General features: G+C 63.8%; 6 protein-coding genes across 14 annotated transcripts in view; 5 read left to right on the top strand and 1 right to left on the bottom strand.

Moving 5' to 3' along the window:
- ATP6V0A1 (ATPase H+ transporting V0 subunit a1) overlaps window positions 1-4,185 on the top strand; it is a 30,428-nt gene extending 26,243 nt beyond the window's left edge. For 7 of the 8 annotated variants that reach the window (XM_037411618.1, XM_037411616.1, XM_037411617.1 and 4 more), the window contains one exon: window positions 2,494-4,185. In XM_037411618.1, coding sequence (XP_037267515.1) covers window positions 2,494-2,587 — 94 coding nt within the window. In that variant the 3' untranslated portion in view covers window positions 2,588-4,185. The remainder of the gene's footprint in view (window positions 1-2,493) is intronic. The other variant, XM_037411623.1, reaches the window with a different exon arrangement.
- A 1,701-nt stretch (window positions 4,186-5,886) lies between these two features.
- On the top strand, window positions 5,887-9,243 carry NAGLU (N-acetyl-alpha-glucosaminidase). The gene is made up of 6 exons (XM_037411419.1): window positions 5,887-6,293; window positions 6,437-6,584; window positions 6,657-6,803; window positions 6,962-7,047; window positions 7,298-7,554; window positions 7,766-9,243. Exons 1-6 carry the CDS (start codon window positions 5,887-5,889, stop codon window positions 8,980-8,982), a joined length of 2,262 nt encoding a protein of 753 aa, XP_037267316.1. The 3' UTR covers window positions 8,983-9,243.
- A 58-nt stretch (window positions 9,244-9,301) lies between these two features.
- Window positions 9,302-11,907, top strand: HSD17B1 (hydroxysteroid 17-beta dehydrogenase 1). The gene is given in 6 exon segments (XM_037411420.1): window positions 9,302-10,339; window positions 10,341-10,543; window positions 10,829-11,008; window positions 11,108-11,201; window positions 11,322-11,505; window positions 11,607-11,907. Coding segments are annotated over 6 exon segments (1,029 nt in total). The 5' UTR covers window positions 9,302-10,145; the 3' UTR covers window positions 11,781-11,907.
- Window positions 11,908-12,527: 620 nt separating this feature from the next.
- On the top strand, window positions 12,528-17,906 carry COASY (Coenzyme A synthase). The gene is made up of 9 exons (XM_037410902.1): window positions 12,528-13,140; window positions 13,549-13,763; window positions 14,249-14,380; window positions 14,650-14,839; window positions 15,298-15,362; window positions 16,184-16,268; window positions 16,918-17,015; window positions 17,107-17,253; window positions 17,561-17,906. The coding sequence occupies exons 1-9, from the start codon at window positions 12,543-12,545 to the stop codon at window positions 17,603-17,605; spliced, it is 1,575 nt and encodes a 524-aa protein (XP_037266799.1). The 5' UTR covers window positions 12,528-12,542; the 3' UTR covers window positions 17,606-17,906.
- A 1,955-nt stretch (window positions 17,907-19,861) lies between these two features.
- MLX (MAX dimerization protein MLX) lies at window positions 19,862-24,649 on the top strand. Of its 2 annotated transcripts, XM_037410905.1 has the most exons (8): window positions 19,862-19,983; window positions 20,239-20,275; window positions 20,387-20,476; window positions 20,920-21,026; window positions 21,278-21,377; window positions 21,649-21,748; window positions 22,175-22,376; window positions 22,942-24,649. In XM_037410905.1, the coding sequence occupies exons 1-8, from the start codon at window positions 19,939-19,941 to the stop codon at window positions 22,996-22,998; spliced, it is 738 nt and encodes a 245-aa protein (XP_037266802.1). In that variant the 5' UTR covers window positions 19,862-19,938; the 3' UTR covers window positions 22,999-24,649. The 2 variants fall into 2 exon arrangements, with proteins under 2 accessions (XP_037266802.1, XP_037266803.1); XM_037410906.1 differs by lacking the exon at window positions 20,239-20,275 and having other exon boundaries at window positions 19,926-19,983.
- Window positions 24,650-24,859: 210 nt separating this feature from the next.
- LOC119158691 (PSMC3 interacting protein) lies at window positions 24,860-27,615 on the bottom strand. The gene is made up of 8 exons (XM_037410908.1): window positions 27,519-27,615; window positions 27,219-27,325; window positions 27,056-27,145; window positions 26,878-26,989; window positions 26,602-26,747; window positions 26,057-26,110; window positions 25,454-25,513; window positions 24,860-25,356 (listed from the first exon to the last, which is right to left on the bottom strand). The coding sequence occupies exons 1-8, from the start codon at window positions 27,550-27,552 to the stop codon at window positions 25,297-25,299; spliced, it is 663 nt and encodes a 220-aa protein (XP_037266805.1). The 5' UTR covers window positions 27,553-27,615; the 3' UTR covers window positions 24,860-25,296.
- Between the last annotated feature and the right edge of the window lie 86 nt (window positions 27,616-27,701).

The raw sequence follows: 27,701 nt of genomic DNA, 5'->3' as shown, positions 1-27,701 counted from the left end.
GAAATGAGCTCAGTCCCTCGGACGCAGCGAAATGGATTCGGAGCGGTGCTCTCAGCCATGCAGTGTTAGGGGCAGCCGAAGGCAAGGAGCCTGTGTTTTGTTCTGAATGGCAAAGCTGAGGAGTGCTGTGGGTCTGAGCAGGGATGCCAAAGCAGATTTCAAGCAGAACAAATGCAGTCAGCATCAAACAAGCATGCAGAATAAATAAAAAGCAGCGATTATGCGGTGCTTTGTGGACGGCTGTTCTCGGCCGTAAACAGAACGGACAGGCAGACCCTCCTCTGCCCGGGCAGAGCTCCTGGCCCCCTGCCACCCAAGGGGGAGCGCCGCTTTCCGAGAGGCGTGGGCGTGCTGGAGTTCCATCCCGCTTGCGATCCAGCGAGGGGGCAGTGGGAGTGGTGAAGCCCAGCTTCCCACCTGCTCGCCAGAATTTTATTTTTCTTTATAAAAGGTCATGAGCCAGAGCTTGTTTTTTAGTGCAACCATAAGAGCACGCTGCTGCTCTAAAAGGCAGCGCAGGATGGAGTGACCCGCGGTGCCACATAGGACACTGCCGTCTTTTTTGGGAAAGAGTAACTGCAACAATCTCTATGCCAACACCCTGATTGCTTTCTGACTGTAAGGTGTGCTGCAGGCTGCCCTCTTCGAGGTGTGCTCTGAATCACAGCCGACCCCAGGCATTGGCACATGCCTGCAAGAACACAAATACCCAGTAGGAATTTGTGTTTGTATTGAATGGAAGTTAAGGTCCCTGCTCAACAGCTATCTCTGCAGTTGCTCCTGCTCACGGAACCGAGCTGCCTGGTTTTCTGGACAGTGTGGGTACTCTGGCTTGGAAAATCCACAGAACTACAGTCCAACAAACACTAAAACGAATTATTAATACCAAAAAAGCTGAAGAGTGGGGTTTTCTTTAATGCTGACTGCCAGAAAGCTTTCTAGTCTGTTTATTTACAGTGTAGTGCTAACTGTCTAGTAAATTCTTCTACAGAACTTGATCGCTGATGGGGGAGACACACAGAGCAAAGTTTAGCAATAGAGCGGGTAGATGTGACAGCCAGCAATCCTGGGAACGGCAGCGGCTCATATTAATAAAGGATCTTGGATTCTGGGTGTTCCTGTAGACAATTGCAGGAAAAACCCACACAGAACATGTAAGCCACGATTATTTTGTTAAATGAACTTTTTTGCTAGTTCCCTAACTTTGTAACAACCTTTTGCCCAGCTTCGAGGCATCCAGTTGTGGCCAGTTGTAACTGAGTGTCTCCAAAAGGAGCTTTCAGATGTCAGGGCCAGCTGGAACAGTTAATCATGAGGGTTAAAATTTCATTTACAGTGGGTTCTGTGTGACTCAGATGCCCAACCCTCTGCCTCTTATTTCCCTTTGCTTACAGAATAGTTACTTAGTCACAGGATACTTATGAAGATTATCAGGGTTCCTGAAAAACTGGAGCGTGTTGGCAAGGAGCCCTTCCTCCCACACGGAAAATCCTGCTCATCCTAGGGATTCCTCCGCAGGGAAGTCTGTGTAGCTGCATGAACAGGCAGCCGAAGATAGGAGCAGAAAGCTGGTTTTTTTCTGAACATTTCCCTCCTGAGCTCTGTTGGGAAATCGCTTTCTGCCAGCTGAAATACCAGCAGCTCTGGGGTTTGCCATGATTCCTGATTTGGAAAAAAATAATTCAAGTCTCTCTTCATGTGCTTCATAAAAATCCTTTTCCAGAATTGTGTTAAATTGCTCTACAATTTGCTGTCGCTTGATTCCTGCAGAGGCTTCTTTTTTTTTGGGGGGGGGGGGGTGTTTGTTTTTTTTTTTTTTACTGGATCACGCAATGGAAAGTGTTTCTCATGAGGCTCATGAAACACTGTGCTTGTTTTTACTGTGAATCATGGGATTATTTTTTTCTTTCCCTATTTGGCTGTTGCTGACCATTGGACAGTTCTCTAGAATAATTCTTTTTTTAAACTGAGTTTATTAGGGGAAGCAGGCAAACAAGGCTAAGCTAATGTTCAGCTGGAGGCAACAAGCACATCTCTAGCTCAGCAGGAGTAGTCATGTGGGGATAAACCAAATATGCTTAAGTAAATAAACAGAAGTAGCTGATGGAGGAAGCCTGAGCACAGCATCACGCGGTTCAGGTTTGTTCTAACTAAAACGTGAACCTTAGTAATGAGATCTTAGAGGCAAGGCTCAGTGCTCCTAGGTGTTTCTAAGTGATGTTGTAGTTGGGGAGTTCATCCTCTTTCTGTTGCTCTTTTTTTGCCCGTAGGGGTGGGATCGAAGTACCTGGGCAGTTCTGCTCTGCTACAGAAACGTCAAACAAAAATGTAGGGTTTGTGCCAAAAGATAACGCTACATTATAATACCACTTTTTCTCCTTAAAGCTTTATTTTTCTCTAGTCAATCATACTTTTAATGGAGTTCTTGCTAATTGCTAACTCGTCTCTGAGAGGTGCCTCTTTACTGAACGCTTACTCTTCCCTCTCTTGCAGGATTGAGTTCCAGAACAAGTTCTACACTGGCACTGGGTTCAAGTTTCTCCCTTTCTCCTTTGATATCATCCGTGAGGGGAGGTTTGACGACTAAAGATCCCTCTGCTCGAGCAGTGTTAAACATCGTGTGTCCGTGGCTAGCCCTCTCCCATGTGTGTGAGTTGCATGTAATCCTCCCATAGCGAAAATAACTTATTGCAGCACCCTCGAATGTTACTGTGGCATTTCAAAGCCAAAAGCTTGGACATTCTCGGGTAATGAGTGACACTGGATCAAAGAAACTTCTCATTCCTTAAGTTTACCACTGAAGATACTAAGTGCATGAAGTGTCTGAGTTTTTGGTGTGTACTTCTGGTGTAGTGAATTCCCTGGCAGGCTCATCGGGGCAGTGTGAAAGAAGTGCAGCCGTGGCTGAGTGCGTGGACAGGCTCGTGGAGGAAAGGTGTAACAGCTTCCGCCTGTGCAAAGCTTGCTGCTTGGGAAGAGATTTTTATTTTTTTTTTTTGAGAAAGTTTTACATGTGGATCCTATCTATGTGTCTCTGCCTCTGATCACACAGGTGACGAGCAGCAGGGCAGCTGATAAACCAGGGCATGCTTCTCCTACCTCCAGGGCTTCCACATGTGCCACATTTTAATCTGACAAAACCAATGTCTCATCCTGAGCGGGGATTCAGCTCCTCAAACTCTGGCTGGGGCTTGAGGAGCTGATACGAAGGGGTAGGACTTGAGCCTCAGCTGAGTCTTGGCAGCCGTTTGCTCCAGTGATGGGAAGCACCTTGTCCTTGCAAGAAAGGTCTTCTCCTTCCTCCCAGGAGCAGAGATGCTCCTTTAACTGTGCACCTGCCCACTTGCATCCCAGGCAAAGCCCCGTGTCTGGCAGTGAAGGCTCGTTCCACCTCTTGTTTCTGCAGGCAGTGGTGGGCGCGGGGGGCTCGGCTGCTGCCTGGGGTGAGACGGAGGAGGGACGAGCTGCGGTGCAAACTGTTGTCTGACCCAGTGGAGCTCCTTAGGTCTCTTGTGTGAAGCCCTGAGGCTGCAGAGCCCTGGAGGCACATCCAGATGGTGCCCACGTAGACTTGGCGTCGGTGGTGGCAGCTTTTGCAAAGGCGGAGGTACCAGTGACCCGTGTTGTCACGTGTGCTCAGGGTGTGTCTGAGGAGCCCTTTAGGGGAGCACAGAGGCAGAGTCCAAAATAGTCCCACGGCACTGGAATCCCAGCGGTGTTTCTACGTGGTGGCTGCTGCTGCTTTTTCTCCGGTGCAAGATGTGAATAATTTCTTGCCCTCCTCAACTTGATGTATCTGTAGGAGCAGTAGGGGGTGTGTGTGTTAGTGCTGTGTGTAACTGTTGTGTTTAATTCTCGCCGTTGATCTGCAGTATTTGTGTACAAGTGGATTAGAGCTATAATGAGAATCGCTGTAACCTGGCAGGGAGGAGGAGACGCCACGCAGTGCAGGGCTGTTGAAAATGAAGTGGGAAGGGTGGTGCAGGGAGCACAGGGATGGCTGTGCCGCGCGTGGAAGGTTCTGGGTAAGGGTGGTGGTTACAGGTAGGCTGGGCTGGCTGTTTACCAGGGTGTTTGCAGGGCAAAAGAGGAAATCAAAACGCGTTGGCGGCTGCAACAGGGTCTGCTGCTCCCAGGAAATGCATTGCCCACAGTCATTGTATAAATTAAATGAACTGCACAACACGCGCTGTGGCCTTTTCTCTGCTTCCCCTGCGTTCTCCCAAGGGGGGTCCCCGGTACCCCCCCTGCCTGGGGGGAGCTGGGACCTTTTCCTGCCCTGGGATCCCGTAGGGTGGGATGGGCAGAGCTGGTTTGTAAAACGGGACCGTGTGCCCATCGGTGCTTATGGAGCCCTGGCTGACATCCCAAGCAGGGGGGGCTGAGGGGGGGGGTCTGTCCAGCCCCGCAGCCTCCAGCCTGCCCCGCTAAACCTGTAACTGAGTGGAACCAGGGCTTGTGCCGGAGGAAAAAGCCGAAACCCGGGAGGGTGTGGGTGCCCCCCCAGGGCTACTGGGGCAAATGTGCTCTGCCTGCTGCCCCACTCCCAGCATCACAAGCCGTGGGGTGACACACACCCCCCCCCCCCCCCAGGAACCCACTCCCCACCGAGGAGGGCTGTGTTTGCTTAGCCCTTTCCTGCAGGGCTGGGGGCTGCCCGGGGAGGGGGGGTTCTGCGTGTTTTGCAGCTACAGGCCGGGGTTTCCCGGCTCCTGCTGCCCCGGGTGGGGGGGGTGGGGAGCCGCCCAGCCTGCCCCTTGCCCTCCCGCGCCCCTCGGATGGGGACCCGGCCCCCCCGCCGGTGCCAGCTGTGTGCAGGGGCTGCGCTACCCTCTGCCCCGCTGCCCTGCACCGCCCCCGCCGGCAATCGCGGAGTCCCGGCCCGTTTCCGTGGCTGGCCCCGCCGCAGGGGGGTGGGGGGGGCTGGAGCCCCCGGGGTGGGGGGGTCCCCGTTCGTCCCTCCCTTCCCGCAGCCGGGTTCTGCCCCGGGAATGCCCAGGCAGCCCCCCCGGCAGCTGGGAGAGCCCCTGCGGCAGCCCCTGCCCCCCCGAGGGGTCCATCCTCTGTGCCCCCGCAGCAGCCTTGGGGCCCGGCTGCGCTGCGGTGCGTTGGGGTCCCCGAGGGACCCTGCCCAGGGCGGGCGAGCACCGGGGCCGTCTGCCCGGCAGCCCCCGGGCGCGACACAGCCGCGGAGGTGCCCGGAGCTGGGGTGCAGCCTCCCCGGGGGTTTGCGCCCCCCTCGGGGTCCCTCCCGACCCTCCGGGGGCCCCTCCCGCCCCCCGAGGGTCTGCGCCCCCCCACCCCCTCCGGCAGCACGGGCTAGTCTCCCCCCGCCTCCGCCCCGGGGCTCGGGGGCAGCCGGAGCGGGGCTTTGTGCCGGGTCCCGGGGGCTGCGGGAAGAGCTGGGCCGCTCCCCCGCCTCGGGGCCCCGGCGGGCGCCTGTGCCCGGTGTGGCAGCGCCCCCTCCAGGCCGGAGCCGGCGCCCCCCCGGGGGAGGGGGCGGGTACTGCTCCGTCCCGGGGGCCCGGAGCCGGCGGATGCTCCGAGACTTCGCGGCCCGGTTGGCCTCGCGGGTGGAAAACGTGATACGAAAACAGACCAGAGGCGCCGGTGTCCGGTGCCGGCCCTGGTCCTGGTCCCAGCCCCGGTCCCGGCGCCCCGCAGCCCCGGCGGCGCTTAGCCCCGCGGGGAGCCGGAGGCGGCGGAGCCGGGCCGCGCTCGGTACGTCCGCTCCGAGGGGCGGTCCCGCCCACTCCCCGCCCACTCCCCGCCCACTCCCCGCCCACTCCCCGCCCACTCCCCGCCCACTCCCCGCCCACTCCCCCGGTACCGGCTCGGCCCCGCCCCGCCCTGCCCCGATTGGCGGCGCCGGGGCTGGGAGCGGCGATGGCGGCGCGGCCGGGACCGGGGTCGGGGCCGGGGCCGGGCCTGGCGCTGCTGCTGCTGCTGCCGGTGCTGGCGGCGGCGCGGGCGGGCGCGGGGGACGCGCGGCAGGCGGCGGCGGTGCGGGCGCTGGCGCGGCGGCTGCTGGGCCCGCGGGCCGGGGCCGTGGCGTTGACGGTGGAGGCGGCGCTGGCGGCGGGTGGCCCCGACACCTACCGGCTGCGCTCCCCGCCCGGCGCCGCCGTGGCCGTGGCCGTGACGGGCTCCAGCGGGGTAGCGGCGGCCGCCGGGCTCTACCGGTACCTGCGCGACTTCTGCGGCTGCCACCTCTCGTGGTCCGGGGCGCAGCTCCGCCTGCCCGACCCGCTGCCGCGGCTGCGGGCCGAGATCCGCGCCACCGCCCCCGGCAGGTAACGGGGCCGCGGCGGGGCGGGCGGGCACCGGGCCGGGCGCGCCTCACGCCTCATTAGCCCGGGACAAGGCGCCTTTGCGTAACGGGAGCGGGGGGGGGGGGGGGGGCGCAGCCCGCAGCCTCCCGCCCGCTCCCCCCCAGGTTCCGCTTCTACCAGAACGCCTGCGCCCAGAGCTACTCCTACGCCTGGTGGGACTGGGCGCGCTGGGAGCGGGAGATCGACTGGATGGCGCTGAGCGGCATCAACCTGGCCCCGGCCTTCGCGGGGCAGGAGGCGGCCTGGCAGCGGGTTGAGTATCGGGGGCCGCGGGCACGGGCAGGGCGGCCGGGGGAGCACGGCTGAGCCCCCCGCCCCGCGCAGGTGTTCCGCTCCCTGGGCCTCAACCAGACCGAGATCGACGCCTACTTCACCGGACCCGCCTTCCTGGCCTGGAACCGCATGGGCAACCTGCGCGGCTGGGCAGGGCCGCTGCCGCCCGCCTGGCACCTCAAGCAGCTCTACCTGCAGGTACCGGGGGCACCGGGGGCTGCCCGCCCACCCCGGGCAGGCCCACGCCACCCCCTGCCCGAGGGACCCCGCTCCCTTCCCCAGCCGCTGGCGGGGGACTCCTCGTGGGGAGCTGGGGGCTCCCCTCCCCCCGCTCCCTCCCTCCCTCTCTCCCCCAGTACCGGATCGTGGAGAGGATGCGCTCGCTGGGGATGATCACGGTGCTGCCGGCCTTCGCAGGCCACGTGCCCCAGGGGATCCTTCGGTGGGTGCAGCCCCGAGTGCGCACAGACCCCCCAGGGCAGGGCAGCCCTGGCTGCAGCCCCCTCCCCAGTATTTCAGCCCCAGACCCTTCCCAGACTCCCACCTCCAGCCTGTGCCGGCTGCACCTGGGGCCAACGCAGCTCCTGCCCCTCCTGTGCCGGTGCCAGCTGCCCCGGGAGGCTGCCCTTGTCCCTGCAGGGGCATGGTGGTCCCATCCTGCTCCTTATGCCCACCTCTGCCCTCTGGCGCAGGGTCTTCCCACACGTGAATGCCACTCGCCTTGGGGGCTGGAGCCACTTCGACTGCACCTACTCATGCACCTACCTGCTGGACCCGGAGGACCCCATGTTCCAGGTGATCGGGACCCTCTTCCTGAAGGAGCTGATCAAGGAGTTTGGCACGGACCACATCTACAGCGCTGACACCTTCAACGAGATGACGCCCCTCTCCTCGGACCCTGCCTATCTCTCGAGGGTCAGCAAGGCCGTCTTCAGGTCGATGACGGGAGGTGGGTCACCGTGCGGTGCCAGCCCGGTCGGGGGGCTCTAGGTGGGGATGGTTGTGGGGGAGGCGGCTGTGGGCCCTGCGTGAGCACCCATCGGCAGACCCCGTTGGTGCCAGACCCTCGAAGCCCCCTCTAAGAGGGGTGGTTGGTGGCCCTGGGGCTTCGCGGGGCACCTGCCTGGTGGGACCCTCACCTCGTGCACCTCCGTCCCCAGCTGACCCCGAGGCGCAGTGGCTGATGCAGGGATGGCTCTTCCAGCACCAGCCCGACTTCTGGCAGCCGGCGCAGGTGCGGGCCCTGCTGCACGGCGTGCCCCTCGGCAGGATGATTGTTCTCGACCTCTTTGCCGAGTCCAAGCCTGTCTACCAGTGGACGGAGTCCTTCTACGGGCAGCCCTTCATCTGGTGCATGCTGCACAACTTCGGGGGCAATCATGGCCTCTTTGGCACCGTGGAGGCCATCAACCACGGCCCCTTCGCGGCTCGCCGCTTCCCCAACTCCACCATGGTGGGCACCGGGCTGGTGCCCGAGGGCATCGAGCAGAACGACATGGTGTACGAGCTGATGAACGAGCTGGGCTGGCGCCAGGAGCCTCTCGACCTCCCCAGCTGGGTGACCCGCTACGCTGAGCGCCGCTACGGTGCCCCGAATGCCGCCGCGGCCAGTGCCTGGCGTCTGCTCCTGCGCAGCGTGTACAACTGCACCGGCGTCTGCGTCAACCATAACCGCAGCCCGCTGGTGCGCCGGCCCTCCCTGCACATGGACACGGAGCTGTGGTACAACGCCAGCGACGTGTACGAGGCCTGGCGCCTGCTGCTGAGCGCCAGCGCGGAGCTGGGCTCCAGCCCCACCTTCCACTACGACCTGGTGGACGTCACGCGGCAGGCGGCTCAGCAGCTGGTGGGTGACTATTACCTGAGCATCCGCCAGGCCTTCCAGAGCCACGCGCTGCCGGAGCTGCTGACGGCCGGCGGCGTGCTGGTATACGACCTGCTGCCGGAGCTGGACAGCCTCCTCTCCAGCCACAGCCTCTTCCTGCTGGGCCGCTGGCTGGAGAGCGCCCGCTCCGTGGCCACCAGCGACCGGGAGGCTGAGCAGTACGAGCTGAACGCCCGGAACCAGGTGACGCTCTGGGGTCCCAGCGGGAACATCCTGGACTACGCCAACAAGCAGCTGGGGGGGCTGGTGCTGGACTACTATGGCGTGCGCTGGAGCCTCTTCGTCTCTGCCCTGGTGGAGAGCCTCAACTCGGGCAGCCCCTTCCACCAGGACCAGTTCAACCAGGCTGTCTTCCAGGTGGAAAGAGGCTTCGTCTACAACAAGAAGCGCTACCCAGCCGTGCCGACCGGGGACACGCTGGAGATCTCCAGGAAGCTGTTCCTCAAGTATTACCCCAGCGCCCTGCGGCGCAGCCGGGCTGGGCCGGCGTGACTCCAGGCTGTGCTGCCAGAGCCCCCCCTGGGAGCGAGAGCAGAGACCCCCGCGCCCTCCTGCGTCCAGGCCCCTGCAGCTCCTGGCCTGACGGCTGCGTCATGGCTGTGCTGGAATGAAGGCGCAGAGCCCCGCTGGCCCCCAGCCAGCATGGACCTGCCGTCTCCCCTGCGCGGGCAGGATACATCCCGAGGGGGGCTGGCGACGGGGTGGGGGACAGGCTCTGCCCCAGGGAACCATCCTGCTCTGTGCTCTGTGCTCAGCCCTCCCTGACGGCCCTGAGCCTGTCCCTGGGAAAGCTGGGCTGCATGAGCCCTGACAGGGAGGTTCTGCGGTCCCAGCGCTCCCAGCTGGAAGCTCGGCGGGAGCTGGGATGGGGCACACGTGTCCCTGCCGCAGGGCCCTGGCTGGCTGACGGATGAAGCAGCTGGGGAGCTGGCAGCAGGGGAGGGGGGGGGGCAGAGCAGCCCCCTCCCCCAGGGGAAGCAGGCAACTGGCCTCACCCCTGGTGAGGTCCTGTGCCTCCCTGCGCTGGGCACTCCCTGCCCCATGGACCCCAGTGCCCGTGGGGACCCGCCACCGCACGGCCCCGGCCACGCTTCGTGCCTTTTGTATGGAAAGGGACTTTGCTGAGCTTTCTGCGGTGGTGCTGGGGCCGCGCTCCCCGGCCCGGGGTCCTCTGGGCCTTTTCCCCCCCCCCGCCCCAGCTGGGGCTCGGGCAGAGCCCGGCTGTGGTGCCACTCGCCTGCGGTGCTGCTCGCCTGCAGAGCAATTAAAATCCTGGCCGCTGAGCGCTTTTATCCCACGTGTGTCTGTCTCCTCTCCCCAGCATGGGACTTGTGCAAAACGGGGGGCAGAGGAGCAGGAAAAATGCGCTGCCGGCCACGTGCCAGCAGCCGGGGTACCTGGCACGGTGCAGCACGGCTGGTGCTGGGCCTGGCTGGTGCCAACCCCCGGGGCTGCAGCTCCCCTTGGCTCCGTGGGGTCTTTATCGCGGCAGCTGCGCGAGCATCAAGGCGCAGGGAGCCCCAAGCGTGGGCAGGGAGGCGGGTGGAGGGGCCTTGAGATAAGGCGGCAGACACAACACCCGTGGCGTGGGGCGGGGGGACCCTCCCTCCCAGCCCTCTTAAACGCGCGGCCCCTCCGGCCGGCACTGCCTGCCCATGGAGAAAACCACGGTGCTGATCACCGGCTGCTCCTCGGGCATCGGCCTGGGGCTGGCCGCGCGCCTGGCGGCCGACACCGCTCGCCGGTTCAAAGGTAAAGGGGTGACGCTGCGCCGGGAGGGGCCGGCACCCCCGGGGGGTCTCCCAGGGCCAGGTAGCACCTCGCCATGGGCAGCTGGTGCCGGTACCGGCCAAGCAGCTGGGTGGCACCGGTGCCCTGCTTTCTCCCCCAGTGTATGCCACCATGCGTGACCTGGCCAAGGGCGAGCGGCTGCTGGAGCGCCTCGGGGGCCACTGCCCCGACACGCTGGAGGTCCTGCAGCTCGATGTCACCGACCCGCGCTCGCTGGCGGCTGCCGCGCAGCAGGTGCAGGGGCAGCGGCTGGATGTGCTGGGTACGGCTCTTGCCAGTGTCCCCACCGTGCCCAAGGTGGCTGGGGGGGGTCTCTCCAGGGGTTGCTGACCCTCCCCATCGTACCAGTAGCAGATGCTGGATGACGGGAGGTGCCGGCAGCCCTGGGGCTGGGACGGGGGATGTTCAGCAGGGCAGGGGTGCAGGAGCTGGGCTTGTGGGTGCTGAGGGTCGCTGGCCCGTCGGCAGGGAAGGGCCCCTGGTGCCAGGGGGGCCGGAGAGCGCGAGGGGGCTGCGGTGCCTGGCTCACCAGCGCTGTGCCTGGCAGTCTGCAACGCGGGGGTGGGACTGATGGGCCCCCTGGAGACCTGCTCTGACCAAGCCATGAAGACCATCTTCGAGGTGAACCTCTTTGGGGCCATCCGCACCATCCAGGCGTTCCTGCCCGCCATGAAACGCCGCAGGGCCGGCCGGATCATCGTCTCCAGCAGCATCGGGGGGCTGCAAGGTGGGACCTGACCCTGCTGTGGCAGGACCCCCCCGGCACCCTGTGGCACCAGGAGCTGCGGGGAAGGGACCCAGCACTCAGGGTGCGGCTCTGCCCCAGGGTTGCCCTTCAACTCGGTGTACTGCGCCAGCAAGTTTGCGGTGGAGGGGCTGTGCGAGAGCCTGGCCATCGTCCTGCGGCCCTTCAACATCCAGTGAGTGCCGGCAGCGCCGCGGGGGGCTGTGCCCCTGCCTGCCCAGCACCGGGACGGAGGGATGCTGGGGGGGGGGGGTACCACAGCGGCTCAGAGCTGCCACCCCGCTCCCCCTCGCAGCCTGACGCTGGTGGAGTGTGGACCCGTCAACACCAGCTTCCTGGCCAACCTGCAGCGCCCAGAGCCCGAGGGCAGCGAGCTGCAGGGCCTGGATGCTGAGACCCGGGGTCTTTACCTGCGGTACCTGCAGCACTGCCGGAGTCTCTTCCAGGACAGGGCCCAGGAGGTGGAGGAGGTCCTGCAGGTCAGTCCCTGGGGGTGAGGGGCTCCGCGAGGGGTCCGTGCCGGGGGAGGGGGGCTGCAGGGCCGTGCTGGGCACGGGTCTGACCCCTCTGCCGTGCCAAGGTGTTCCTGGAGGCCATCGGCACCCCCTGCCCGCCGCTGCGCTGCGTCACCACCCAGCTCTTCGCCCCACTCCGGCGCCTGAGGGTGGCCAGCCCCGACGGCTCCGCGTACCTGCGGGCCATGCACGACCTCGTGTTCGGCCACGGCGGCGAGGCCGGCGGGGCCCGGCCCTGAGCCACCAGCATCAGGGGAGCCCCGGAGCCCCAGCCCCGTAACGGCTGTCCTGGGGGGTCCCCCGCCTCCACTCCAGGGTCGGGCCGTGCTCCTCGGCTGGGGGGGAGCAGCCCCCTGCCTGCCGCCAATAAAGCCCTTTGCAGCCACACGGCTCCCGGCCCGTCCCTCCCGTCGAGCAGCGCTGCCCGAGGGCTACCGGGGGTTCAGCCCGGTCCCGGGGGTCCCCCACTCCCGCTCAGGGGTCTGGCTGCTCTCCATGGGGCTGGCGGGTGCTGTGCCGGGGGGGGTCGGTCCCCAGCAAGCCCTTTGCAGCCGCACGGCTCCCGGCCCATCCCTCCGTCGAGCAGCGCTGCCTGGGGGTCTGCCACGGGTTCAGCCCGGTCCCGGGGGGGTCCCCTTGTCTCCGCTCCGGAGTCCGGCCGCGATGCTCGGGGCTGGCGGGGGCTGTGCCGGGGGGGGTCGGTCCCCAGCAAGCCCTTTGCAGCCGCACGGCTCCCGGGCCGTCTCTCCCGTCGAGCTGCGCCGCCCAGGGGGGGTCCCGGGGGTTCAGACCGGCCCCGGGGATCCCCTTGTCTCCGCCCCGGGGTCCGGCCGCGCTCCGCGGGGCTGCGGGTGCCGTGCCGGGGGGCGGGTACGGGGGGGGCCGGCTCTGTCCGCCCCTCCCCCGGCGGGCGGGGCCGGGTCCCGCCGCTCCCCCGCGGTGCCGGGCTTCCCCCGAGCGGCCGTTCCGGGGCGGCGGCGGCGGCGGCTTCCGGCGGGGCCATGGCGCCCTCGGGCGCGGGGCTGCTGGTGCTGACGGCCCCGCTGGCGGCGCTGCCCGGGCGGGCGGCGGCGGCGGTGGCGGCGGCGGCGGGGGTGGTGGCGGGGCCGCTGTACGTGCACCTGCAGCCGGGGCTGCGCCTGGCCGGGCCCGCCGCGCCCCCCGCCGCGCCCCCCGCCTGCCCCGCGCTGCTGCGGGCCCTGGCCGCGCTCTACGCGGCGGCGGCGGCGCAGCGGGGCCTGGACCTGCGCGTCCTGCTGAGCCCCGGCGGCCGCCTGGCCCGGCCGCCCCGCGTCCTGCTGGCCCCCGCCGCCGAGGCACCGGGCCCGCCCGAGCCGGTGCAGCGTGGCCTGCAGCGCCTGGCCGCCACCGCCTACGGCTGCCCGCCGCGCCTGCCCGCCCTGCTGTTGGCGGACCCCCCGGGGGACCCCCCGGAGCACCCCCAGGAGCACGACGCGGCGCTCCCCGACTTCTCCGACGTGGCGGTCGGCGGCACCTTCGACCGCCTTCATGGCGCCCACCGCCTCCTGCTCAGCGTGTGCTGCCTCCTGGCCCGGCAGCGGCTCCTGGCCGGGGTGGCTGACGGTGACCTGCTGCGCCGTGAGTCCCGGGGCGGCCGGCACCGTGCGGGGACGGGGGGAGCCGGTATGGGGACGAGGGGGTGGCGTGGTGCTGACTGGGACAGGGCGGTGAGTGGGCCGGGGGTGTGGGGGTCCCGGTGGCCACGCACCCAGAGCAGCCAGGCGGTGCCGTCTGGGCAGGGTGACAAGAGGGGACCTGGTGTCCCGTCTGCAGCAGCAGGCCAGGCGTGCGGCTGTGGCATTGAGGGGCAGCAGGGGCAAGGGGAGCCGGAGGGGGGAGCCTGCCAAAGTCACGGGTGGGTTTTGTCTCCATCTCCCACTCCTGTCTCCCACTCCTGCTTTTCTGTCGCTCTCTGCCGGTGCTCCGGGGGCCGCACGTCATTAAACGGACGCTCTTTTGCTTCTGCGCTCTCCTGGTGCCTGGCAGACAAGGTCCTGCCGGAGCTGATCGAGCCGTACGAGCTGCGAGCAGCGAAGCTGCGCGAGTTCCTGCAGGACGTGAAGCCCTCGCTGCGTTACGACATCGTGCCTCTAGCCGACCCCTACGGCCCCTCGGTCACGGACCCTGACCTGCAGTGCTTGGTGGTCAGCGAGGAGACCCGCAGGGGAGGGGAGGCCGTGAACAAGAAGAGACTTGAAAACGTAATGCCTGCGCAGGAGCCCGGTGGGCTGCCCCCTCCCGCCCCCTCGCCCCTGCCTGCCGCTGGCTCTGGGCAAACCGGGTCTCGGTGAGCAGCTGCGGCTGTCGGTGCCCCAGCGTGCCGTGGCCCGGGCGTGAGGGCAGGATGCCAGCACACGTGTCTGCCGGCACCCTGCGGATGGGTGCTTGTTGCCGAGCTGCCCCTGGATGGGTGCAGCAGCCTCTGTGCACGGCACGACCCCCGGCAGTGCTGACAGCCCCGCATGTGTGGGGGGAAACGGGCAGCTCCATGGGCTCCCTTTGCCTCTTGGCTGGGGGGAATATGTCCCTCGTGGGGATGGAGCTGCCCCGTGGGGACGCTGAGGGCGGCTGCAGCCTCATTTGTGCTGCTTCGTTCAGGCCTTGACCTCCCGCTGAGCCCCCTTCCCTCTGCTGCACCTCGCGGCTGCCAGGGCTGATGGCTCTCGGGGTGCCTTTCTCTCGGCAGGGGCTCCCCGAGCTGGCTCTCTACGAGATCGTGTTGATGAAGGACCCCGACCACAGTCAGAACGAGGAGGAGAAGATCAGCTCCTCCAGCCTCCGGCAGAGGCTGCTGGGGACGCTGCTGCGGCCCCCACGGGTGAGGGGGATGGGTGCAGAGCTGCGGTGGGAACGGTGTGCCGGGGTGTGCCAGGGAGGAGGGGTGGCAACCTCGGGAGCTGCGGAGCCCGCTTGTCCCACTGCTGCAAGAGGACAGGTTTGGGAGGACGGACTGCCTGCTGCCTGTACTGGCCCCTGGCAGGATCAGGCCCCGCTCTGCAGGGCTAGGACCCGTCATGCCTGTCTCCAGGCTGGTTGCTCGGGGTCCTTCTCCAGCAGAGCCTGCAACGGCTTTCTCTCTTCCCTTAGCAAGACCCTGCCTTGCCTTCACGCCCATACGTGATCGGCCTGACTGGAGGAACCGGGAGTGGGAAAACCTCTATCGCCAAGCTCCTGGGACAACTGGGAGCATTCCTCATCGACGCTGACAAGCTGGGTCACGCTGTCTATGTCCCTGGTGGCCCTGCCTACAAGCAGGTGGTGGCAACCTTCGGGGCAGGTAGAGCTACCAAAGGCTGTGGGGAAGACTGGGAGGAGAAAGAGGAGGGAGAGGTGTGCCGTTGTCCTGGCGTGCCAGAGAGCTGGCCTGGCCTGCGCTCCCCTCCCTCCCCATGGGTTTTGGGCTCCACACCACCCAGCGGGGCTCTGTAGCTGATTTATTGATGGTTGGGCCTGAGCCGGGCAAGGCAGTGCTTTCCCCAAACCTTGCGCATCCCGTGTCCGAGCTACTGTCAATGGCTAGTGGGGAAGGCTAAACCGGGCTGCCGTTCGTCTAGGAAAAGCTTTTCCCTGTCCTTTTCTGGGGTAAGGTGAAGAGCTGCCTGGGCAGGTCCTACAGCTCCTTTCTGGGGCCCTTTGAGAGCCCCGTGCTGAAATCCTTTCACTCTGCCCTTGGCTCGCCTCAGGGAAGTGAGTTGCGTTCATTCCTCCCAAGCCTGTTCTGCTTCTGTCTTTCAGAAATCTTGAATGAAGATGGGACGATAAACAGGAAAGTCCTGGGGGCCAAAGTGTTTGGAAACCATGTAAGAGCAGCACAGAGACTGTCAATATTGAATCTCATGAGCGGGGAGCTCTCCATCTGCGCTGAGGCTTTTCGTTTTTCAGCTCTTAGAGCTGATGACGCCTTCCTGACTGTACTTTCTTGCAGTGACGTACAGACAGGCCAGGACGCAGAGATCCCCTCTCTGTAGCTCAGTCAGTAGCTGTGCTGGACATGCTCCTCTCGCCTCGGCAGCTGCTGCTGCCTCCCCGTCCCCATCCCTGTCCCCTCTGTCCCACCCTTGTCCTTTACCCAGCACGGAACAACAGCCCTGACGTACGCGGAGCTGGTGTTCTCTGGCCCTTGCGTGATCTGGGCTTTACCCAGCGGGGCTCGGTGACGCGGCAACCGAACCTGACTCGCTGCGCCTTGCTTTGTTGGCCAGGCCAGCGCGTCCGTTCAGGTCCTGCGGGCTGCCCCGGCCCAAGCATGAAGGCAGCTCGAGGGGTTCCCCCGAGACGGATGGGTCTCGCGTGGGCACTGCTGCATCGGGAGCTTGCTGTGCTGTGGGGTGGGCCTTTGCAAAGTGCCTCTCGCAGCAGAGACAGAGGTTCTGCTGTGCCTGCAGGGCAAGGAAAATAACGGGAAGAAGATCCTTGACCCCACCAGCAGGCATGAGAGCCTCTGGCCAGCATGGAAGCTTTCTGTCCTAGCACTTGCGGAGCAGGCAACGGGTCGGGGCTGTGCCCCGTGCTTTAGCTTTCTGGGTGTCCTCTGTGACTGCTGCTGCCACCAGCGATCCCCTTGTTGGCTGCCCAGGGGTTCTGAGGGCAAGTAACTGAATCCCATCATGGTCCTTTCTAGGAGCGGCTGAAGAGTCTCACGGACATTGTGTGGCCTGAGATGGCCCAGATGGTCAAGGAGCAGATTGGGGAAGCAGATGCTCGAGGTAACTGGGGCGGCTTCCATCGCAGCACAAAGGTGGGGGTTGGGTGCATGGTCTTGTGCAGCACACCACGACCCAGAGCCCGCCAGAATCTGCTGCTTTTGGCAGCACCAGGAGTATCGTCCATGCTCAGGCTCCCCTCTCCTCTGCTGGGCAGCTTGCTGGGGATTTGCACTAGCAGGGCTCTGAGCAAACCCTTCCACCCGGCTGGGCTGGCAGCTGGGACAGGCTTCGCTCAAGCTTCCTGCTCTGAAGGAGGGTGGGGGTTGCTTTCTCTTTCCCACGTGGCTTCAAGTTTGGTTTTGGTGTAGTGCTCAAGCAGCAAGTGTGGTGTGTATTCCTTCTGGGAGCAGAATTTTTCCAGCTTTTTGGAGATACTGTTGGTAGCTCGCTAGGCATTTCGCTGAAGGCATCAGCTTGCCGTACCTGGGAGACCTGCCATCCCAGGTGTGCCCTTTAAGCAAACGCAGCCTCTGCTTGCTGCTGGCTTTTCCAACGTGAGGTTCTTTGGCTCAGCAGTAACTCGTCTGTGCTGCCAGTTTGCAGGAAGGCGTGACTCTACGAGCGTAAGTGGACTGCCTGGGTTGGACCCCAGGGAGCAGTCGCACTGCCTTGCACTCGCCAGGTAATGAGGAATAGCCTTGTTCCGTAGGAAAGGCTGTGTGCGTGCTGGACGCTGCCGTGCTGCTGGAGGCTGGCTGGCAAGACATGGTCCATGAGGTGTGGACAGCCATCATCCCAGAGGAGGAGGTGGGCGATCCCCCTTGGCCCATCACTCGCCGCTGGGGCTGGTCCTTGGCTTCCCCGCCGAGCACCTGAGTGTCCCCTCCGGTCCTGCTAGGCTGTGAAGCGCATCATGGTCAGGGACGGGCTGAGCGAGGAGGCTGCTTACAGCCGGCTGCGGAGCCAGATGAGCAACAGCCAAAGAGTGGAGCAGTCGCAGGTGGTGCTGTGCACGCTCTGGGAGCCAGACGTCACCCGCAAGCAGGTGAGCCGCAGCCTGGCTGCAGCACTGGGGTCTCTCAGGTAGCGAAGGGGGAGGTGGGTGACCACAACAGCCAGAGGACTCTGTGCTGTGCCCGGGTCATGCATGGTGCCTGGGTGTGCTCCTCGCCATCGAGGCTGCTTCTGGGCATGGCCACGAGGGATGAATTTGGGGATGTAAACGCAGCAGGGAAGGGACAGGAAGCATGGGGTCCTCGTGTGACACTCCTGCCCATGCCATGGTGCTGCTCGCCTTGTCCCCAGCTTGGCCATGGGGTCTGAGGTGCCTCCCCACCTGTGTTCTCTGGCAGGTAGAGAAGGCCTGGGAGCTCCTGCAGCAGCGCCTGAACCAGTAGCAGTGCAGCCTCTGAGGGGGTTGTGCTCCTCTTGACCATCGAGCACCAACCCTCTGGATCCCACACCGGTGGGATGGGAGGCGAGGGTCCACGTGCTGGCGTTGCGTGCTGGCAGTGAGCTGGCCGTGCCGGGGAGGAATGAAACGTCGGGGCTAAACCCACCCACCATGACCAGCCCCGCAGAGGGGCTGGGGGCATCTCCCTGGTGACAGGGGACACACAGCAGAAGCTCCTGGGGCCAAAGGGCTGAACCTGCTGGTGCCTGGACCTGCCTGTGTGACAGTAAAGAGGCTTCTCTGTGTGTCCCTGTGCTGGGCCTGTCCCCTGTACTCCCCACGTGCCCTTGCAGGAGGCCGAAACCCACCTCCGGCAGCTGGCTCTGGTACCCCCAGCCCCTGCCGGGCTCCTGCTGTGGGGCATCTCCTCCGGCTCTGGGGGTTGTGGGGGTCTGGGGGGGTTCCATCCCCCTCTTGCCTCTCCTCCCTGATCAGCAGTTGGACGATAGCACTGTGTGTCTCGGGGGCTAACGGGGGTCCCCATGCCAGGGCCCTGCACAGTGTGGCCGGGTCCGTTCCATGGGCAGGGGGGGCAGTCCCACCCCCAGCACCCACCCATGATGTCACTGGGAGCACAAGGACCATCCCAGCCCGGTACCGGCTGGGCAGAGCCAAGCTATGGCTAGGCACAGGCAGATGCTGCTCGGGGTGCTGTGGGCAGCAAGGCTGCCTCCCAGTGAGACAGTGGTGGGGCTGGTGTGCCATGGGGTGATGGAGCTGGCTCCCTGACCCCCTCACTGCCCCAGGTGCCTTGGGCTCCCCCGTTCCCTGCTGGTGCAGCCAGCGTGGCTGTTCCTGATGCTGGCGAGCATTGGCCCCAGCGGGCACTAGGAGCAGTGGGTCCCTGGGTGAGTCTTCCTGCTGCCCCCAGTCCTCCTGCTGCCCCCAGTCCTGGCCCTTGTAGGGACACTGGCTGGGCCGTGTGGCCCCTGATCAGCACGCTGGGTCCAGGTACTCAGCGGAGCAGATGTACGAGCTGGTGGCCAGCATGGGGGAGTACCAGCTCTTTGTGTCACGGTGCAGCCAGCTGGCTGTGCTCTCCTGCCGCAGGCAGGTGCTGCAGGCAGGGCTCGAGGTCACCTCCCCGCCCCTCCTGGAGTGTTACATCTCCAAGGTCTTCCAGGGCTCCCAGCAGATCTGGGTAGACAGGGCAAGACTGAGGTGCTGTGTGTCCCGCTGGGGTGGGGGGTGTACAGCTATGCCTGACACCCCAACAGCTCCATGAGTGGGGACTGGTGGTGACACGGGATGCTGGGACCATCCCAGCTTGCAGACACACAGGGCATGGCTGGGCCCCACACGCTTCGGGTGCAGAGCAGCCTCCTAAATGGTGTCGGGTTGTGTGGTGCCGTCTCCCTGCCGCAGGCTGTCAGCTGGAACTGCCACCTCTTCAGGCACCTGGAGACACTGGCAGGTCGGGCCAGGGCTGCCCAGACAGATGGCCACCTGCTCACAGGACTTCTCAGTGAGTGCCTCCCGCTGCGCGGGGCTTGCCGGGACAGGCAGGGCTGCAGGCAGCACCAGCTGCTGTCCCACTGCTGGGCCAGGGCTGCCTGCCTGTTGTCAGGGGCTTGGCGCCTCCCTGCTCCTGGCCAGGTTTGCTTCGAGTTCAGGTTGGGGCTGCGCTCCCAGCTGGCCAGCCTGTTCCTGGGCGAGCTGGCGGAGCGGCTGGTGGTGGCCGGCCTGTTCCTGGGCGAGCTGGCGGAGCGGCTGGTGGTGGCCGGCCTGTTCCTGGGCGAGCTGGCGGAGCAGATGACGGCAGCCCCCGAGGGCCATGTGCAGGTGCTGTCGGGCTGCAGGCCTGTCCCTGCCCAAGGGCCCTGCAACCATGGCTCTTGCGCTCAGGCTGGCTTTGGCTGGGCTTTGCCCTCAGCTCAGCCCTCCTCCTGCTAATGTCTATTTAACCCACTCGACTGAGAATTTATTTCTCTGACCCCATTTGTGTCCCGCACCGCCACGCAGGGCCAGCTGCTGCCCCGGATGGGGGCTGCAGGCCCCGATGTGGCTGCGGCCTGCAGCGGCCTGCTCCCCTGCACCGGCCCTGGCGTCACCGGCAGCAGCCCCGGCCCGGCGGCGGCGCCGAGGAGATGCCGGCCCCGGGACCGCCGCGGGCGGCAGGTTCCGACCGGACCCAGCGCCCTTACGTCACGCTGACGTCATGGCGGTGACGCCAGCGCCGGGGGGCTGGGCGCGCCCCCTGGCGGCCCGGCGGGGGGGGGGGCGGACTGCGTTTCCCATCGGCCCCCGCGGCGATCACATGACCAGGGAGGGCGGAAGATGGCGGAGCCGCCCGGCGCCGCGGCCGAGGACTCGTGGGGGAAGGTGGGTCCCTGCGCCGGGAGCGGGGTGGCCGCTGCGAGGGGCGCGGGGCTGCGGGCGGGGGCGCCGGGGCCGGTGCTGAGGGCTGCGGGTCGGGGGTCAGGGGGAGGGGCAAAGGCCGCAAGTCACTGAGCGGGCGGGGGCGGGGCTGGAGGGCAGGGTGTGCTGCTGGGGGGGGGTGGGGGGCTCCGGGGGGCCGCAGGTTGGTGCCGCAGCCCCGCTGACATCTCCCCTCTCCCGCCGCCGGCCCCGCGCAAGGTGGACGCCGCCTACAGCGACAATGGCCTGGACTCGGGTAGGTGCCTGGCGGCCGCTGCAGCCACTTATCGGGAGCCTGATGGCGACAGCGGCTGCTCGGTGCCGCGGCCTGGTCTGTCACTTACTCCGTGAAACCTTCTTCTTCCAGCGCTCTTCATGGAAAACGCCAGGAAAGGCAGCATAGTGTCACGAGCCAACAGCATCGGCTCCACCAGCGCCTCGTCTGTCCCCAACACAGGTCGGTCTCCGGGCTTTGTCCCCCGTGACTGTGGGTCTTTCTGCTCACCGTGGTGCCCGGCATGTCGCTGGGCTCTCAGCCCTCACCCCGCTGCCGAGGGTGCGAGTGCAGCTGGGCAGGATTCCAGGAGTTCGAGGAATTCTGTGGTTTCCAGCAGTGTTTGGAGTCAGTTGGGTTTTGGTGCCTTCTCAGGGGAGCTGCAGGTGTCTCCCCCCTGCCCAGCTCCACAAGGCGAGGGGAAGGGCTGGTGGGGCCCCTTGGAGCGCTTGTCCTTGGCCTGACCTGCTGGCGCTGACCCCCACCTTGGGCGCTGTCTGGGGGCCGCAGCCATAAAGCTCACCTGGTACCTTGAGCTGTCAGCCCTGCCGTGTGCCTCTGTGCCCCGCGCTGCGGGAGCTCACCGGCCAGGCCTCTTCACACTCACACGAGTTCTCTCCGCGCAGACGATGAGGACAGCGATTATCACCAGGAGTCCTACAAGGAGTCCTACAAGGACCGGCGCAGGCGGGCGCACACCCAGGCGGAGCGGAAGAGGCGAGATGCCATCAAGGTAACCTGAGAGGCTGCCTGTGCTGGCAGAGCGCAGCGACTTGCTTGTTCCCGGGGCCCTGTGGCACTCAGCACCCTCCTGGTTTTGGCACCTTCCCCTTTGTTTTGCTGCTGGATCCACAGAAGGGTGCTGGGAGCCACCTTGGCTCTGACTGGCTGTGTGGAGGGAGCTGGGATTTGACACCTTTTGAATCAAGTGGTCTTACGCTGCTGAACTCCAAAGACATGCACTGTGGCTCTGCTTCCCCACAGAAAGGCTACGATGACTTGCAGGCCATCGTTCCTACCTGTGAGCAACAGGATTTCTCCGTAGGCTCCCAGAAGCCGAGCAGGGCCATCGTCCTCCAGAAAAGTGAGTCTTGAGGGTGGGGAGAGGGAGGGGGGTGCTACCAACCCTCAAACCACCTCGCTAGAGCCATGCGGTGTGGAGGTTCAGCACTTGGGGACCTTCTGGTGTGATGATGCTCTGGGGGAGCCTAGGTGCTGGCCACCCCCACTCAGTCACCTCCCCAAGGAGAATCAGGGCAGCCGGGAGCTGATGCTGCCCAGGCTCAGGCACCTTCTGTGGGGTCTTAGGGCTTCACGTGTGTTCTCAAATCCTCACTCTGTGTTTTCATGCTTAGCCATTGACTACATCCAGTTCCTGCACAAGGAAAAGAAGAAGCAAGAGGAGGAAGTTTCTACCCTCAGGAAAGACGTGATGGCCTTGAAGATCATGAAAGTGTAAGGGAGGAGCTGCTGGGGCACTGCCATCTTCCTGCTGTTTCCCCCCCTGTCCTTGCAAGGCTCTGTGGGTACACAGTGCTTCGCAGGCAGCCTGGCACCTGGAGTCTCAAACCTGTCCCTGCCCACTGTCATCATTTCTCCTCCAGGGGCTCGTTGATGTGGGTCTGACTTGGGTCAGCTGGTGGAGTTTAGTGTGAATGTAGATCTGAGTCAGAAAATGAATCTGCTCCCAGTGTCAGGAGCAGCTGCAGCTTCTCAGTGTTTATTTGCGGGATTTTCCGTAAACTCTTGGTCCTCCCCATCCCTGCAGCAGTTTCTCAATGGCCAGTGAGAGGCAGCGAGCTCTGTCCCCGCAGCCGAGCAGAAGCCGGGTGTGGGAGGCCTCGCTCCGCTGCTGAACACGGGGCGCTTGGTTTGTTTCAGGAACTATGAGCAGATTGTGAAAGCTTATCAGGACAACCCGAACGAGGGGAAGGAGCAGGTCTCTGATGAAATGAAGTTCAATGTTTTCCAAGGCATTATGGATTCCCTGTTCCAGTCCTTTAACGCCTCCATCTCAGTAACGAGTTTTCAGGAGCTCTCGGCACGCGCCTTCAGCTGGATTGAGGAGCACTGCAAACCCCAGGTGAGCTCTGGAGCCGCGGGTGGGCTGTTGCGACAGCAGAGGGGAACGCGGCAGAGACCGCTGCGCCCATCTGCACCCAGCACGGGACCGGGCGCGGGTGTCCCCTCTCCTGAGGCTTCCAAAAGGGCAACATGTAACCAGGGCTGGGCTGGGGCAGGGTGGGGGTGTGGGGAGGATGGGTGCCCAAGCTCCAGCCTCTCCCGCTCCAGCTGCTGGACTGGTTTGGTGCTGAAAGCTGGCCAGGGTGAAAGCGTTTGGAAGGAGGGTCCTGCTTGTTCCTCATCAGACTCTTCAGACACCTAAAGCTCTTCTGGGGTGTAAGAAACCTCTGAGGGGGGCAGGCACTGAGGCAGGGCCGGGTCCCTGTGCTGCTGCGGCTGCCTGAGGCTCTGCGGCTCCGGAACAGAAGCGGGAGCATTTCCCGTATACCGGTGCTGTGGTGTTGGGCACTGCGCGTGCCAGCCCTGGGGCTGTGACCAGGGGTTGCCCACAGGGAGTGGGAGTCTGGGCTCACTGGGAACGTTCCTCCACTGGAACAACTGATGGTGTCTCCTCTCTGCCCCAGACACTGCGGGACATTGCGATTGGGGTCCTGCACCAACTGAAGAGTCAGCTCTACTGAGCCTCCCCCTGCAGCACCAACGGCTCCGGGACTGGACACCTCCTGCCCGGGGGCCTGGGGGATGGGCACCAAGAAAGGCTGGGCCGTCTCCCTCGTGGCTGTTTTTAAAGCTTCTCCGAATTATTTATTGTATTAAGTACAAAACCAAACCAAGGCTGTGCAGGCACCTCTGCTCCACAGTCGATGTTACCAAATATTTGTAGGGATTCTGCAAAGGGGGGAAAAAAGCGTGTGTTGAGTGGAGGATTTTTAAGGTGCCAGAGGCTTTAGCTCAGGCTGGCGCAGGGGGGTGTGCCTGTGCCACCGATTTTTGGCTACAGAGCAGATCTGGTCTGTAACCTCAGGCCTCCAGCACCACTCCTTCCGATCCTGGGGGAGGGGGGAGTGAAACAAGAACGCATGCTAAAAGCCGTTGGTTTCTGTTAAAACAGGTGACGAAGAGGCTTCTCCTCTTAACTTTGGGTTTTCTCATACCTCCCTCTGATGCAGCTGTTGTGGGGCAGGTTTTTTAGTTGCGTAGGTGCTTTGGGGAAGCCTGGCAGAGCTGAAGGACGAGCCCATCGCTGCCAGGGAGCCGCTTGCTTGGCGCAGCTGGGACCTCCCTGGTGCAGAGCTGGCGGCACGTGCCGGCGACATGCTAAAACCTGCCCTCTTCTGCTGTAGCTGCAGTTCCCCTGAAAGGGAGACGGGAGCGAGTTTTCTGTGCAGCCTTTTCCTGCTCGTGCTGAAACACGCCTGGCTTCTGCCCTTGGCCCTTGATGTGGCCATACTGCGGGAAAGTAATTCAGTGGGTGTAGCACAGCGCTGCCACAAGCTCTTGTTGCTCCTTAGAACTTCTATATACACACACACACACATATATATATAACCAGCCTTGAGCCTTGATTTGATTTTTGTTTTTATCAATGACTGAAATCATCCTGAAGCACGATCAGCTTCAGCTTTGCAGAGAGGTGCTCGCTGGGACACAACCTGTCACACGCTGGGTCATGGCTCTGGCGCTTTGTGGGGCGGTGCAGCTGCTGCCCAAGCGATGGCTGCGCACCACACAGAGCGAGCGTGCGGGGGATCCTCCAGCACGGTGGTGCTGGCAGCAGGATTTGTTCCCTGGAATTGTGTTGATGCTCCCACTCCAGGGGTAGCAGATATTTATTTTACACTGGTTTTCCACTGTTGATGAAGTAGCACTCAGCTGTAGGTTATGTGGTTTGAACGCTGCGGCCTGAGAATGTTTAAGCTACTGCTTCTACCCCTGTTTAATACCAGAGAACCCACTGTAGGGCGTGTGTGAGATTTTTATACAAAATTCTTCTTCAAACCCTGCCTTTGGGTGCCTTTTTCAATCCGATGGAAGCCCCAGAGTCAAACCCTGCAGTGGTGCACATCACTGACATAGCACACACAGGGTCAGCTCTGTCTTGCCTGGAAGATGTTGCTTTGTGATGAAGAAAATGCTCTCGGAGGTGAGCGGGTGGGGATCGGGCTCCGCAGCTGAACAGGGGGCACAGCCTGAACCCCTGGACAAGCTCTGCCAGAAGCTGCCTCCTGCCTTGGGGGGAGGACGTGGAGTTTTACAGACCTCACATGTGAAAGCGACATATTTTTCTATTGTGAAAAGTAATTAAATAAATTTTGCTGAATGTTTTAATGATTTTTCTGCTTCTGTTGCTAAGTTCCTGGAGCCTTCCCCTGGCGCTGCTCAGAGACTGAGGGGTAGTTTCTGGAAGCCCAGCCCAGTGTCGTGGCTCTAGTTACCCTCTCCTTGCTCCTGCCTTCCCCTCCCCTCGGTGGCTGCGACCCAGAGCCCAAACCCTGCCCCGCCACCCTTTGAACAGAGCAAAATGCCACAGCAAAGCACAGCTGAACCGAAAGCCTGGTGTTTAATGGGTTGTGTTCTGGTGTACCACTGAGTCACGCTGCGGGAAGCAGCTGAAATACACGAAGAGCTCTGCAGCCTAAGGGGTCACTAGTTCATTCGCTTCCTTTTCTTACCAGAACACCAGGGACTCTGTAACTGCACTCGCTCACTCACAGCCTCCCCTGCGCAGCCCCGTGAGGACACCCAGCCTTGACACCTCACTGCCCTGGCGGGCAGGAAAACACATTCCCTCTGCAAGTGAGAGTGAGAGGGCCCAGGGCCGAGTCGCTCCGACCACCCTTCCAGCTGCAAAGCATTTTAAAACAAACGCATATACACAGGATGAGCCCAAGCCCTGCAAAAAGAGACAAAATCAACAACCCAACAGCTGAGTCTCAGCATCAGCTCCTTCCCCCTGGGCCAAAGACTCCTTCAGTGGCTCACACAGCCGTCGGCAGCGTGACGTTGTGGTCCTCATCTGTCTCTATCCCAACCTCCTCCTGTGCAAGCACAGAGTGTCTCAGCAGGGCGGCTGCCCTGGCCCAGCAGCGCAGGCAGAGCCAGGGCTGCGGGGCAGAGCCCAGCCTCGGTACTTACAAAGAATTGCTTCTTGCTTTTGGGGTACCCCTCCAGGATGGCCTCCAGCAGCTCGGTTGCCTGGTGAGACAGGGGTGCTGTGAGGGCTGCACGATGGCCACACTGAGCTGCCAGTGACAGGTAGCCCTGCTACAGCTCTTGGGGACTATCCCCCTTGGGGACTATCCCCCATAGGGATGTCACAAGTCACTGCAGCTCAGATGACAGCATGGGAGTGGCCCTCTAACACAAGGACAGGCTGGTTTGTTTCCTGAGGACAGGCAGAGCTCTGCAGGGGCTGGTATGCTTGGGCACTGCAGCAACACAGCCTTTTCCCAGGGGATCACCTTGGTACCCACAAGTCTTCCCCAGAACCTGCGTGGCCCCAGAGACGGCACTGAGCAGGGATGGCGCAGCACTCCCTGCCCCACAGCTACGGCATTCACCCGAGGCCTCCTCACTCCACACTGCAGCAGTGGGAAGGTGCTCAGCTTCAACAGGGGCGGCTCCACAAGGTGCCAAGCAGACCCCACGTCCCCATCAGAGCGTCAGTGTCACCGCAGGACTGTCACCACCACCTCCCCGGTGCTGGCCACCCACCCCACTCCATGGCACGACCATTACCATTCGCTTCCTCCGCCGCCACTCCTTGCAGTACAGCTTCTGCTCGCTGCAGACCTGCAAACAGCAACAGAACATGAGAACTGACCAAGCAGCAGCTGCCCCACGAAGCTGCCGTAAGCCCAATGCCGGGCAGCGTCTGGAGCCCACCCCATGTCCCAGCTACAGCCAACAGGTTATTTAACAGCACAAGCAGCTCATGAAGCCCCTGCGGGGACATGAACATCTCTCTGAAACGGATCAGGCAAGACAGGGAAAGACAAATTGACCAAGTGGCAGGTGACCACATGAAGCAAAGGTTTGCAAGGAAGAGGCAGCTCAGGCTGTTGCCTAAAGACACCCTGAGAGTTGTCACCATCGCACATACAGCCGAGGCTCACGCAGAGGCCCTGTGGGGCACCGCAGGGCCCGCACAAGCCCCTGCCTCTCTCACATCAGTGTCAGTCTGACTGGGGACGGGTAACCTGATGCAAAGCCTGGTACAATCAGACCAGCCCTGACCCAGGCTCTGCTGCTGGTGCTTGGCTCAGCCCCTGGCAGCTCTTTACCTTCTCTTTTTCTTCTGGAGTCACATGGTTGGTGGCAGACTTGATCCTCTCCAGCTTCTCTGTGTAACTTGCACAGTCCTTCCTCAATTCCTCGATCTCTCTGGCCACCTCATGGGTTGTCATGGAGCTGTTCAGCTCCTTCAGCTCTAGAAGTGAGGCACTGATCAGCAGCAGGGTCAACAGGCACGGGACCAGGGCACTGCTTCCTGTGCTCTTGGGGCCACCAGCTGCTCCAGGTACCGGTGGGGGCTGGTCGGGTGGCCAGGGCACACTTACCGGCCTCCATTTGCCGGCAGCTTTGCTGCAGCTCCTGCACCTTGCCGGAGAGCGTGGCAATCTCCCCATCCAGGCTGCGGAGCTCTTCATCGCTGGCAGCCGGGAGCTGCTCCTGCAGTGAGGCAGGGGTCAGCGGGGCCAGGTGCCAGCAGGGCCAGGGCCCAGGCCCAGGGCTTACCTGGTCGGCAAAGTAGATCTTCTGCTTCCCGTAGGCCTTCTCACGGATACGGCCCTGCTGCGCCAGCTGCTCCAGTGCCTTCACCACGGCCTGCAGGAGGGGCACTGTCAGCCAGGCCCCTCGCCCCGGCCCGCCCTGCGCCCCCGGTCCCGGTCCCGCTCACCGCCTTGCCCAGCCCGTGCTCCCGCTGCAGGTTGCCGAAGGCGTCCTGGGCGCTGTACGGCCGGTTCTGCTCCTGCAGGTACCGCAGCAGGACGGCGGCGGCGCCTCCTGTGGGACAGCCCGCCGGTCACCGCGGCCACCCAGGCCTGCAACGGGAGGGCGGCAGCTGCCCGGTGCCCGCCCCGGCCCCACTCCCCGCCCGGTGCCTGGTGGCCGGTGCCTGCCCCGGCCCCGCTCCCCGCCCCGGCCCCGCTCTCCGCTCAGCCGCCCGGTGCCCGTTCCCCGCCCCGGCCCCGCTCACCGCCCGCAGCGGCTCCCTCGCGCCCTTTGCTCATCCTCCACCTCCCTCCCCGCTCCGCTCGCGGCCAGCGGCGATGACGCACTTCCGGCGCGCCGCCCGCTCCCCACCAATCAGCGAGCGGGAAAACAAACCGCCCCCGATCGGCGGGAGACCCCAGCGCAGGCCCGCGCCCGAGCCGCGCCG

The sequence above is a fragment of the Falco rusticolus genome, chromosome 18 (genome assembly GCF_015220075.1).
Source record: "Falco rusticolus isolate bFalRus1 chromosome 18, bFalRus1.pri, whole genome shotgun sequence".
Classification (NCBI taxonomy): domain Eukaryota; kingdom Metazoa; phylum Chordata; class Aves; order Falconiformes; family Falconidae; genus Falco; species Falco rusticolus.
The sequence above is the reverse complement of the archived record's forward strand: the minus strand, read 5'-3'. Positions and strand labels throughout refer to the sequence as shown.